The sequence below is a fragment of the Orycteropus afer genome, unplaced genomic scaffold (assembly GCF_000298275.1).
Source record: "Orycteropus afer afer isolate SDZICR_OR568_19922 unplaced genomic scaffold, OryAfe1.0 scaffold00113, whole genome shotgun sequence".
NCBI lineage: Eukaryota > Metazoa > Chordata > Mammalia > Tubulidentata > Orycteropodidae > Orycteropus > Orycteropus afer.
The window spans coordinates 2,592,688-2,604,059 of NW_006921700.1; the positions used below are offsets into that span (position 1 = coordinate 2,592,688).

The 11,372-nt window shown below is 47.0% G+C and overlaps 1 protein-coding gene across 1 annotated transcript in view; it reads left to right on the forward strand.

Moving 5' to 3' along the window:
* MYO5B (myosin VB) overlaps positions 1–11,372 on the forward strand; it is a 351,393-nt gene that overhangs the window by 191,334 nt on the left and 148,687 nt on the right. Inside the window, exon 19 of the mRNA XM_007943854.2 lies at positions 9,834–9,945. Within this exon, the coding sequence (XP_007942045.2) occupies positions 9,834–9,945 (112 nt within the window). The remainder of the gene's footprint in view (positions 1–9,833; positions 9,946–11,372) is intronic.

The following is an 11,372-nucleotide window of genomic DNA, read 5'->3' on the forward strand; positions in this document are numbered from 1 at the left end:
AAAAAAAAAAAGACATTTATGCAGCATGTGCTGGATGCTGAGAGGGCAATAAAGAGGTGGCCCTCGCCCTCCTTGAGGAGGAGAGAAGTAAGACAAGCTTGGAACAGTTCAAGAACAGCATGTAACTGGGTGCAAGACTGTAGTGCACTTGTGGGAAGCCTGTGGCTTTGGGGAGGAGGGGAGACTTGAGCTGGGCTTTGAGGGATGAGGAGAGGACTAGGATGGGTGGGGTACAGTGAAGGATTCTGCTTGCTCCAGGGCAGCGTAATGTCCAGGAGCTAAGCAGCGATAACATGGACGGGGGGCTGCTCTGCCAGTTCACTCCTGTGCCTACGGCACATTCCTCTGTCCAGCACAGGGAGGCCACATGTGGTTTCCTCGCATCCCAGCAGCCTCTTCCTTGGCAGCTAAGAGTATATGTTTCCTCCAAGTCTTTAGATTCATATGGAAAATGGCTTCTCCTGCAGTCTGCTCCACCTGGCTGGAGTCAGAGCCACCGGCGACATCAGGATGCCCACGCACTCGCTGGCTGCTCCTGTGGTTGCTGACGGATCTCTCCCAGCCTCCCTAATTGTTTCAGACTTCTCTCCAGCAGACAATTACATGTGCATCTGTAGCTTTTTTGTTTTGTTTTTGTAATTAAGGGATTGTGGAAAGTGGTGGGGAGGGAGGGAAGGAAGACTATATTCCTACTGTCACAGAAAAGGTCTTTTAATGCTGTGATTTAAACGTGTGAGCTTGGATCCAGGGCAGCGCTGTCCATAGCCTCCTTATGTTTGCCGTCTTGACAGATTGTGCTAGAGGACCAGAGAGAGGATTTCCTCCCCAAACTACCATTTGCAATGGTAACTTTCGGAAAGAGGCACTGTGATTTTATAGCACTCTTACTAGTGTTGAGGTGGAGTTGAATCGTCGTTGATTGACACTGACTGCAGTGACAGGCTCAGGATACCTATAAGCAATGATTATGAGGCTGGTATAGGACCAGGCAGTGCTTCATTCTGTTGTACGTAGGGTTGCTATGAGTTGGAGCTGACTTGATGGTACCTAACAACGACAATGTTTCACTGAGAGCCAATCTCCTTTTATTCTCTTCCACCTTCTGGCCAGGGTATCTGGGGTGGCATGTATTTGGAAGATGAGTGGTGATGGTGGGGAAGGGCTGGGTTTACAGCTGTGGGACAAACCACCACATCTGTAATCTTTTGACCCAGAAGCACTGCCTGGCCTTTTGCACCTGCCAACCTTGGAAGCCATTTGGAATGATTTTCAAATACCTGATTAAAAAAAGAAAAATTGTACCTAACTGCTCAGTCCAGAAGGTTGGTATGTCTCTCTGTATCTGGGGATAAAGCAGTTGAGATTTGATGGATGCCCTGTGCCCATCAAGGCGTTAGCCATTGAAGGAAATAAACCCCAAGAACAAGCTGTGCCAGCCTTAACTGTGTGATTGAGCAGGCATCGTGATGGCCTGGCTCTGGGAGGGCTTTATGGAACTGGAGAGACCCGAGTGGGGCCTGGGGAGATTGGGGGTCATTGGCAAAGGGGAGGATTTGCCACCTTGGCTGCTGGGACTGTACACGGCGGTGACTTCACTTACCTTAGCTTGTCAGCTAATTGCACAGCTGTCTGCAAAGCAGTCAGTGGCTGATTCCAAGGAGCTGTTTTGACTTAGGGATTTGCAGTTTAGACCTCTTCTACCATTTCTCCTACTTGAGTGGCTACAGGGCAAACATCACTTTTACCAGAAAAGAAAAAGACAAAGGGAGAGACAAACGCCTAGTTCAGGATTGCCTAGTCCTGTAACAACACAGGCCCAAGCAGAAGGCAGCCCTTTTCAGCCAGAGTTCCTGCCCCCAGCCTCCTGATGTTCTGGGAGGAAAACTGTTAGCGCACCACCCCAGAGAGGCCAGATGCAGACTGGGGCCAGCAGAGGCCACCTAGTGCTCCCTCTGATTCAGCACACCTGTCTGTGTCTATCCTCCCTGAGAGTAAGACCTCTGTGAGCCTGACTGAAAATGTATCATTCTGTTTGACATGCTCTGCAGTAGTTAAGAAATCATGTTCATTATCGTGTACATAAAACATCGCATAAACATAAAACAAAGAATGCACTGTCTGGAAACAGGTCTGATCACCCATCTCTCGCTTCTAGCTCCCCCTCTATGTGTCTGCTGCCTGTGCCGACATCTGTCTTCTCTTCCAGGGGTTCAGAGAAGCTTCGCGTCCCATAGAATTGTGAAGCAAATACTACTTCACCAAAAAGAGTGTTTGTGTGGGGTTATTTAAATATGCAGTGCTTGTGTTTTTTTAAATCCCTTCACGCAGCTTCTGTTTTCTTTCACTTTGTCTTCTTCACTTCAGAAAAGCTGAATAAAGCTTCTGAAAGGATTCTAGCTCCTTCCCCAACTCCCATCCCCCATCCCTATGGGGAGTAGGTAAAGTTGTTGTTATTATGTGCCATCGAGGTAGAGTCAGACCAGACTCATAGCTACCCCTCCTTGGGTTTTCGAGGCAGTATCACTTTGGAAGTAGATTGCCCCATCTTCCTTCAGAGGAGTGGCTGGTGGGTTTGAACCGCCAGCCTTCTGGTTAGCAGTCAAGTGCCTTAGGCACTACGCTACCAGAGCTCCTAGTAAGTAAAGTAGGACAATGGAACTACATGGACTCTAGAAATCTTGTTCACCTTCCTGTTTAATCATAATTGAACTTACTTGCCTTGCTGTTAAAAATTGCATGGAGAGAGAATCATCTTATTCTGGAGTGAAATTACTCTTTCCCTGGGGATCTCACTGCCTTTGGTTCGGCTCTTCATTTCGGAAATCCATCCTCATTTCGTTGAACTAGATTCTGGGCCAGTGGATTTCACACTGGGCTGCCCCTCACTCACACGTAGCTGCTTGACCGTGGCAGAAGCCGGGATGCCATCTCAGGCCTGTTAACTCTGAGCACTCTGAGCACCTGCACAGTGACAAGGTTTCCCAGGTGTCTTTTAAATGCTCTCTCCATTGCATTGCCCTAGAGCCAAGTGTTGGCCTCTAGGGGAACCATGAGGCACTTGGTCAGAGCCAAGCAGCATGAGGACCGATTGGGCTTTCCTCTGTCCTCACTCTGTGTCTCGGCTCCAGCTCAGAGCCTGGAGTGTTACTGGATTTCCTTCTGCAGCCAAGTGCAGAACCTTCAGACTTGGGGCCACCTCTGGGGCTGAGTGTGTGTTCCCAAGACATAGGTGGGCCGCCAAGGGGAGGGAAGATATGAGGTGCTCGTGTTGTTACGAGTGATGGAGTGAGCATCCTGCAACTCTTTGCACTGGGTCCTCTCCATGAGGGGGTCAACGCTGAGATGCTGAATAGCTCATGTTTATGTCTTACTTCACGAAGACCCACTCACAAAACTCACCTCATTTATTTATACAATTCATACTGTAAAATCTACTCATTTCAAGTGTATGATTGAGTGGTATTTAGTATATTCATAAAGGCATGCAAATATCACTGCTGATTCCAGAACATTTTCTTCATTTGGGGGTGTTGTCGTCATTGCAACGAATGGGAAGGGGGTGATCATTGAAAGATGTTGTATCTCCTGTGTTGTATGGATCTGTCTCATACCATAAAGAACTGTCCTGCCCCAGAGCCAGTGGAACCCTCATTGTGAAACATCAGTAGAGAAAGGTTTAGCATTGGGGTTCTGGTTGCTTTATTGGTCAGGATAACACCAATTTTCAAAAAATGTAAAAGGATCTAAACTGTGTGTCACAGGATACCATGCACAATAGGTGCTGGGAGATTTAAAAACAGATCAGAAACAGACCCTGGGCAAAGGCAGCTTGAATCTAACAGAGAACCTAACACATGTACAAAAATATCTATAGGGCAGACAGCTCTGAGTCCCACAGTGGAATCAGGATAGCTGAAACATCTCGGAAGCAGAAGTCCATCCTAGGACATAGCCTCAACGTGGGGATCCTGGGCACACCTGTGGTCTTAATAAATGTGTTTCTTAACTTCAAAAGGTCCCTGCCTAATCAGAAAGCCTCCTAAGTTCTACTTTTGGCGAAAGAATGAAGCATTCTCTTTAGCCTCACACTGATGGTTTCCCTCTCTAAGATGGGGTAGCCTTTTCTATGAGGACTTCACCTCTCGGTACACAGAGATCCACAGCAAAGGGAATGCACATTCGATTCTGGGTCCTTTGGTTGAAGGATGCTTTTTCAGCCTCGTGCCAGGTCTCACAGGGGGGCACATACCCTTTTGGTACCTCATGGGGGGTCGCTCCCATGTTCTCTTTCTCTGGTGCAAAGTGTTGGCACTCTTCTCAGTGGAGGGTTTGCCTTGGCCCCGAAGCCCACCATCCTTCTCCCTTACCAGTTTCACAGCGAACCCTTGCTGTGTACAAGTGTGTCGAGACGCACCAGTAAGAAAAGGGCAGGGAGCTTGGGCAAGAAGGCAGAAAAACCGTCGATCTTTAGGAAGCTCTGTAGTTTGCAAAGCACTCTGTACCCACGAGCTCATAGGCAGGGTGGGTGATGGTTTCTCCATTTTGCAGGTGGGGGAGGTCAGGCCTCCAGCCTATGAGTGGACAGAGGTCTCATTGCTGGCTGATGTCAGAGCGGGCGTCTGTGCCTCTGCGCTGCACGCTTAGTGTGCACTGGCCCACATGTCTTTCCAGTTTCCCTCCCCACGTTCTCGTGATCTTGAGCCTGTAACTTCCTTGAGTCATGGCTCTGTCAGCAGTAAGAGATTTTCAAATTAGAAGCATTTAGGATTTTGAGCCCAGCTAAGTGCTGCTTTAATTATTTCCCCTGGGAAATTGCAGATTCCTAGGGCAAAAACGGACAAGCATGCGCCAAACAGCCCTTGTGCAGAATGTGGTCAGGACCCTCGGGAAGGATACACAGAAAGTGCTGAACAACCTTCCAGGAGGGCTCAGCTCCTCTGACTGGGTGTCCTTGAAGACTGTAGCAGCAGTCAAGCGCCGGTGGGCTGTGAGAGGTGGTGGTGTGCTGTCGAATCGATTCTGGCTCATAACCCCACATAACACAGCAGAACTTCTCATGGGGTTTTCTGGGCTATCACCGTTCCTTTTCTAAAACAATAATTTGAAATTTTATATCCTCATGCATCATTTACTTTTTTCCATAAATGTCATTATTTAAACAAATCAGCAACATGACTATTTAATAGTGGCAAAAGTGATAACTAATATTAATACAAATTAGAAAACATCTGTGGGAAGAGGTTAACAAAATTTTATAATGTTTCTACCAACCCACTGCTACAGCAATTAACTTTTATACTTTTAAAATCCTTCTGTAGATAGTTAAAAGATGTAGGATATTTGATTGTGTTGTCCTGTTAAACAAAATACTGCATATTGTTACACACACATGTAATTTTTTTCAAGGATAATACAAGTACAGTGGGCTTAATTAGGCAGCTGTTACTTACACTGAACTATAGCTAACAAGTTCTTGGTCTTTCCTGTCTCTGCAATACTGTGGACTGTTTTGTTCTTTCTGCGTCCCTTTCTAATACTTTGCTGAACAGCCTGCCTAGTGAGAAGGGTTGTCTTTTCTTTAGGAGCTCTGGTGGCACAGTGCCTGAGGCATCTGATTGCTAACCAGAAGGCTGGTGGTTCAAACCCAGATCATCATACAGTCAGTCACAGTGCTCGCTTTGGCTTACAGCTCTGCTCCACAAAGCCCACATTGCACTGATTCCTGTGAGCTAAAACGTCCTCTCATTAAAAGCATTTGTGCGTGCAACACTTTGCATCTTATCTGCCAGCAACAGCAGTTTTTTTTTTTTATTTACAGGAATTAGATTCTTGGCTATAATCTTTATGGGAAGAGGTCAACCAGGTCTTCTGCAGAGTGGCTTGGTAGGTTTGAACCGCCAACCTTCAGTTAGCGGCTGAGCACTTAACTGTTATACCACCAAGACTCCTTGTTGATGGATGGGGGTGGGGAATAAGGAGACTTAGATTCTTTTGTATCCCTTCTTAGATGCATTTGATTCTTGCCCAAATCCACCTCATTGTATGTGGACATATCAGTCAGGAGACTTGTCTATATTTGAAACTTGGAGGTTGGGGCAAAAACCACCTGGGAGCCATTCAGTAGCGCCTGTATATATCAAAGAGAAAACGCACAGCTGATGTGCAGCTTGTTCCTTGATTTGAAGTCCTTCAAGTATCAGGTAGGGTTTTAGCACTTTTTTGACATGCATTGTATGTGGTTGAAATAACTGAAGAAGCATTTAGCTGGGCAGGTAGTCTTAGATGTTGCCGTTTGGAAAGCCACCTGTTCTGGTGGCCTGGGATTCAGTGGGCTCGGAGCAGTCACTGCACAGCAGGAGGAGGGGACAGTTTCTGCTCAGTGCCCTGCAGTTAGGGCACAGGACGGAGAAGCCCTTTCCCAGACATAGGACGGAGGTCCTGGAGCTCCCGGTAGCCTCCGTCTTCCCTCCCAGAGGGAACCGCCCAAACGGTGACCCTGTGGTGCTGGGCCCTGGGAAGACCCAGGGAGCTGTGAGCAGAGTAGAAACCAGCCTCCCACACCTGCCACGACATTGTGACGGGACCAGTTGAAGGGGCAGAGAGACAGGAAGTAGATTCATAGTGGCCAGGGGCTAGGGAGAATGGGGAGTGACCGCTAATGGGTACAGGGGTTCTTTTCAGGGTGGTGAAAGCATTGTGGCATTAGATAATGGTGATGGTTGTACAACTCTGGGTATATTAAGAACCACTGGATGTATGCTTTAAAAGGGGATATCTTGTGGTATGTGAATTACATCTCAATGAAGCTGTTTTTTAAAAGGAAAAGGGGGCTATATAAGGGGTAACTCACTCATCATTGTGTAGGAAAAAAATAAGAGGGATCAGAAGGCCACTGTGTTAATTTGCTCTCATACCTCCCTCTTCCCTGAGCTCCACAGTCTGTTAGAAGTATTCCACAGAAGCCGCATTAATGTTTACAGTGGGAAAGGGGGAAGGGAAAGGGCGAGAAGCTCAGTCTCCGAGTTAAATGGCCTGGGAGGGGACAGGCCCCTCAGGACCTGCAGACCTCTCTCTGGTAAGATTGTGAGTGCAAGGAAAGGTCTCTAAGGGAACCTACTCCCAAGAACAGCGTGTGTCCGGCCTGTACACCAGTGGTCCCTGGCATTCCCATGACCCTCGTTTCTGTAATAAAATGTCTAAAGGCCCCATCCTTTTGGAAGGGCACTGTGCTCCAGGAGAAGGGATATGGCCTAGTTTCCTAGAGCTGCCAGAACAAATCCCACAAAGGGGATGGCTTTAAAGAAGAGAAACATGCCTTCTCGTGGTTTTGGAGGCCAGACGTCCAAATCAGGATCTTGGCTGTGTCAGTTCCTTCTGGGGCTTTGAGAGGAGCTGCTCCATCCCCCTCTCCTAGTTTCTGGGAGCTGCTTGTACATCCATATGCCTCTGTCATCACATGAAATCTGTCTTCCCGTGTGTGTGTGTGTGTGTGTGTGTCTGTGAGAGAAAGAGAGAGACTCTGCCCCCCACCTTTTTATAAGACATCACTCAAGAATTAGGATTAAGCCCACCCTACTCTAGCATGCCCCCATTAGGCCTTAACTGATTTTTTTTTTTTTTTAAATCCTATTTCCTAACAAAGCCACATTTATAGGCACAGGAGTCAGGACTGCCACATACCTTTTTGGGGGGCACAATTCAGTTCGTAACAGGGTATGGTGTTAGTTTCTCTGGGTAGCTGGATAGCCCCTCAGCAAGGCTACAGGCTGATAGGAAGCACTGTCTCAAGGCAGCTCCTAAGTGATTTCCAAATGAACAATGGTGACAGGGTGCGTGCGTTGTCACCTGATGACTTCTGAAGGTATGAGCTGGGCCTGGGTCACCAGAACAGTGCAAACTGTAGTTGTTCCATCTCTGAGGACGCAAGCAAGGGCATGGGCTGAATTTAGTTTCAGAGAGATTTAGACTGAAAACTCAGTCGCCTTAGACTTCTTGTTGTGCCATTAAGTCAATTCTGACTCACAGAACCCCTACAGGACAGAGTAGAACTACCCCATAGGGTTTTCAAAGCTGAAATTTTTACAGGGGAGCCCTGGTGGTGGAGTGGTTAAAGTGTCTGGCTGCCAACCAAGAGGTCGGCAGTTTGAACCTACCAGCCACTCCTTAAGAGAAAGATGTGGCAGTCTGCTTCTGTAAAGATTGACAGCTTTGAAAAAATCCTGTAGAACTTGATGGCAGCAGGTTTTAATCTTTACAGATATAAATTGCTGTGTCTTTCTCCCCTGGAATGGTTGGTGAGTTTGAACCACCAACCTTCTGGTTAGCAGAGGAGTGTTTAACCAATGCACCTTCAGGGCTCCTCTTCCTCAGAGCAGGGTCATGCTAAGTCGCAATATACAATGATATGCAGAGGTTGCAAACATCCCTGGAAATTGAGATAGGAGTCAAAATGCTGTTGAGAGTGTGACGGCACATGTGTGTTTGAGCTGAGGTAGCCTTAAAGGAAAGGGGACATACCCTGCCTAGGAAATACTGAATTCACTCATAAAACAGACGACATGTGTTTAGGAAGAGATCTCTGAGTCCAAAGGGTAAGCTGAAGGCCACCTTAAAGCTTCCCTTCCAAAGCTTACGGAAACCGCACTTACGTAGTAGGTAGTAGAATTGTAAGTGCTCTTTATTTTCCTATGTAAATTTCCTGAGGTTTTCTCTACAGTGGGCATACATTAGTCTAACCAAGCAGGGAGAAAGAAAGAAAGAAAAAAAAAGAAAAAGCAACACATACTTTTCAGAGAAAAATGGTTTCTTTTAAGCTATACCAAAATGGAAACTGTGTTATCTCTTGGAATTAAGATATGGCCAGTTTTTATGTCTTAATGTTACTTTTCTGCGTTAAAAAGGTTTACAGTGAGCACTCATAGTTTTATAAGAAGAAAAACGGTATTTGCAAACAAAACACCATTCCAGTACGTTACCTGCTTCTTCAGGAGCAGAGGGGTGGCACTCAGAGTGGTAGTGGCAGAAGGGCTCCGTGATCAGGGCTGGCTCTGTCAGTCTTCCAAGAGGGGTGTCTTAGTTCTCTAGTGCTGCTGTAACAGAAGTACCACTCGTGCATGGCTTTAACAGACAGGAATTTATTCCCTCCTAGTTTAGGAGGGCAGGAGTCTGAATTCAGGGCGCCAGCTCTAGACGGAGGCTTTCTCTGTTGCTCTGTGGGAAAGTTCTTGCCTCCTGGCAGCACGTATTGGCTTGGCATCTGTTGGAGATCTCCATGTGTCTGGGCATCAATCTTCTGGGTCTAGGAGCTTCTCAGCTCAGAGACCCACGGTCCAAAGGGTATATTCTGCTTCTAACTCTTCTTTCTTGGTGGTACTGAAGTCCCTCTGATCTGTGCTCATTTGTTTAATCTCTTTTATATCTCAAAAGAAATTGACTCAAGATACAGCCTAATCTTATAGGTTGAATTCTGCCTCATTAACATCATAGAGTTGAGGATTTACAACATGTAGGATAATGACGTCAAATCATAAAATGGAAGATAATTACATAGTACTAAGAATCATGGCCTAGCCAAATTGACACATTCTGGGGGGATACAATAGTAAGGATCCCCTGAAACCAGTCTTTCCTCTTAGGCTTCCGGCCACACGCATGAATCAACATGCTGAAATTCTCTTGGGGAAGTTGGGGGTGGGTGGCAAGAGCCCCAGGAGCTGTTTTTTCCTGCTCTGAAGAAAGACTGGTCCTAGGGGACACTACCTGAGGTCACCCATGGCCCTTGTGTGGCCAAGGAACAAGCCGTGACCCATGACACACCTCTGCCTTCCCTCTAGGTGGACCTACCATGACTTCTTCAACCGATACCGTGTGCTCATCAAGAAGCGAGAGCTCACCAACACAGACAAAAAGGCCATCTGCAGGTCTGTCCTGGAAAACCTCATCAAGGTAAGCTGGACACAGTGCTGGGCAGCCCGGGACTCCATGAAATGTTTAACTAGAGTACTTAGAACAGGGTGTTGGCAAAGGGAGGTAACTGCCTTTTTAGCTTGACCAAACCTTTCCATCTTTCTTGAAACTTTCTGAGGTGTTAATCTATTTTCCCACCTCAGTGACAGCAAAAGTGTCAACACCTTCCAGTCTTTTTCAAGTGCCAGCATGCATTGTTGTTGTTGTTATGTGCCGAGTAGGACCAGACTCATAGCAACCCCTCCTTGGGTTGCCGAGGCAGCATCACTATGGAAGTAGATTGCCCAACCTTCTTTCTGAGGAGTGGCTGGTGGGTTTGAACCACCAGCCTTCTGGTTAGCAGTGAAGTGCCTTAGGCACTATGCTACCAGAGGTCCTGCCAGCATGCATAGAAAGTGAAATTATTTGCAGGGCCCACTGGGTTCATGATGAGGCTGTTGCTGGCCTAGAACTTCTGACTGCTCTGAAAGACAGGAGCACCACAGCTCAGCACACCTGGCTCACTGGGTCAGGGCTCTGCTAGGGAGCTGGCACAGGCCCGGAAGTCAGTAGAGGGGATGGTAGCTGTGTGTCTTTTATCTTACTTATTTCATACCCTCAGGCTCTCACCTAGATAATTGTTTTAAATAAGATAACAGCATTTCATGTTTTAAATAAAAGCAGAGCTCTTGGGGGCCTTTGCTGGGGGCAAATCTTTAAACAATGCAATAGTTCCCAGAGCGTTAAGGGATTATAGCCAAAACCGCATTGGTGCCAAGTTGATTCCGACTCATAGTGACCCTATAGAACAACAGTAGAACTGCCTCATAGGGTAGGCTGTAAATCTTGATGTGGCTCCTGTGGAGCGGCTGGTGGGTTCAAACTGCCGTTCTTTCAGTCAGGAGCTGAATGCTTAACCACCGTGCTACCAGGGCTCTTAGGGATTATACCCACTGCCATCAAGTTGATTCTGATTCATAACGACCCCTCCTTGGGTTTCCGAGGTGGTATCACTACGGGAGTAGATTGCCCAGTCTTCCTTCCCAGGAGTGGCTGGTGGGTTTGAACTGCCAGCCTTCTGGTTAGCAGTCAAATGCCTTAGGCACTATGCCACCAGAGCTCCTCTTAAGAATTATAGCAGAGTATAATTAATGTTCTTGATAAAGAGACAAATTATGTTTCAAAAACCTTCCCTTTAAGAAAGTAATAAAATGGTGAAACCACTGAGACTATGGCCCCTAGCTGCCCTTCAGGTCTGGAATTGAACCCACACCTGTGGTTTCCAGACAAAGAACAGGCAAGTGAGTTAAACATTTACCTCAAGTAGACACACACTCTGGAGAGAACAATCATGGGAGAAGGAAGGGCTGCTTATGCACAGGGAGACAGCTCAGGGCGCAGAAGAGTATGGAGGGATGGACACTGGG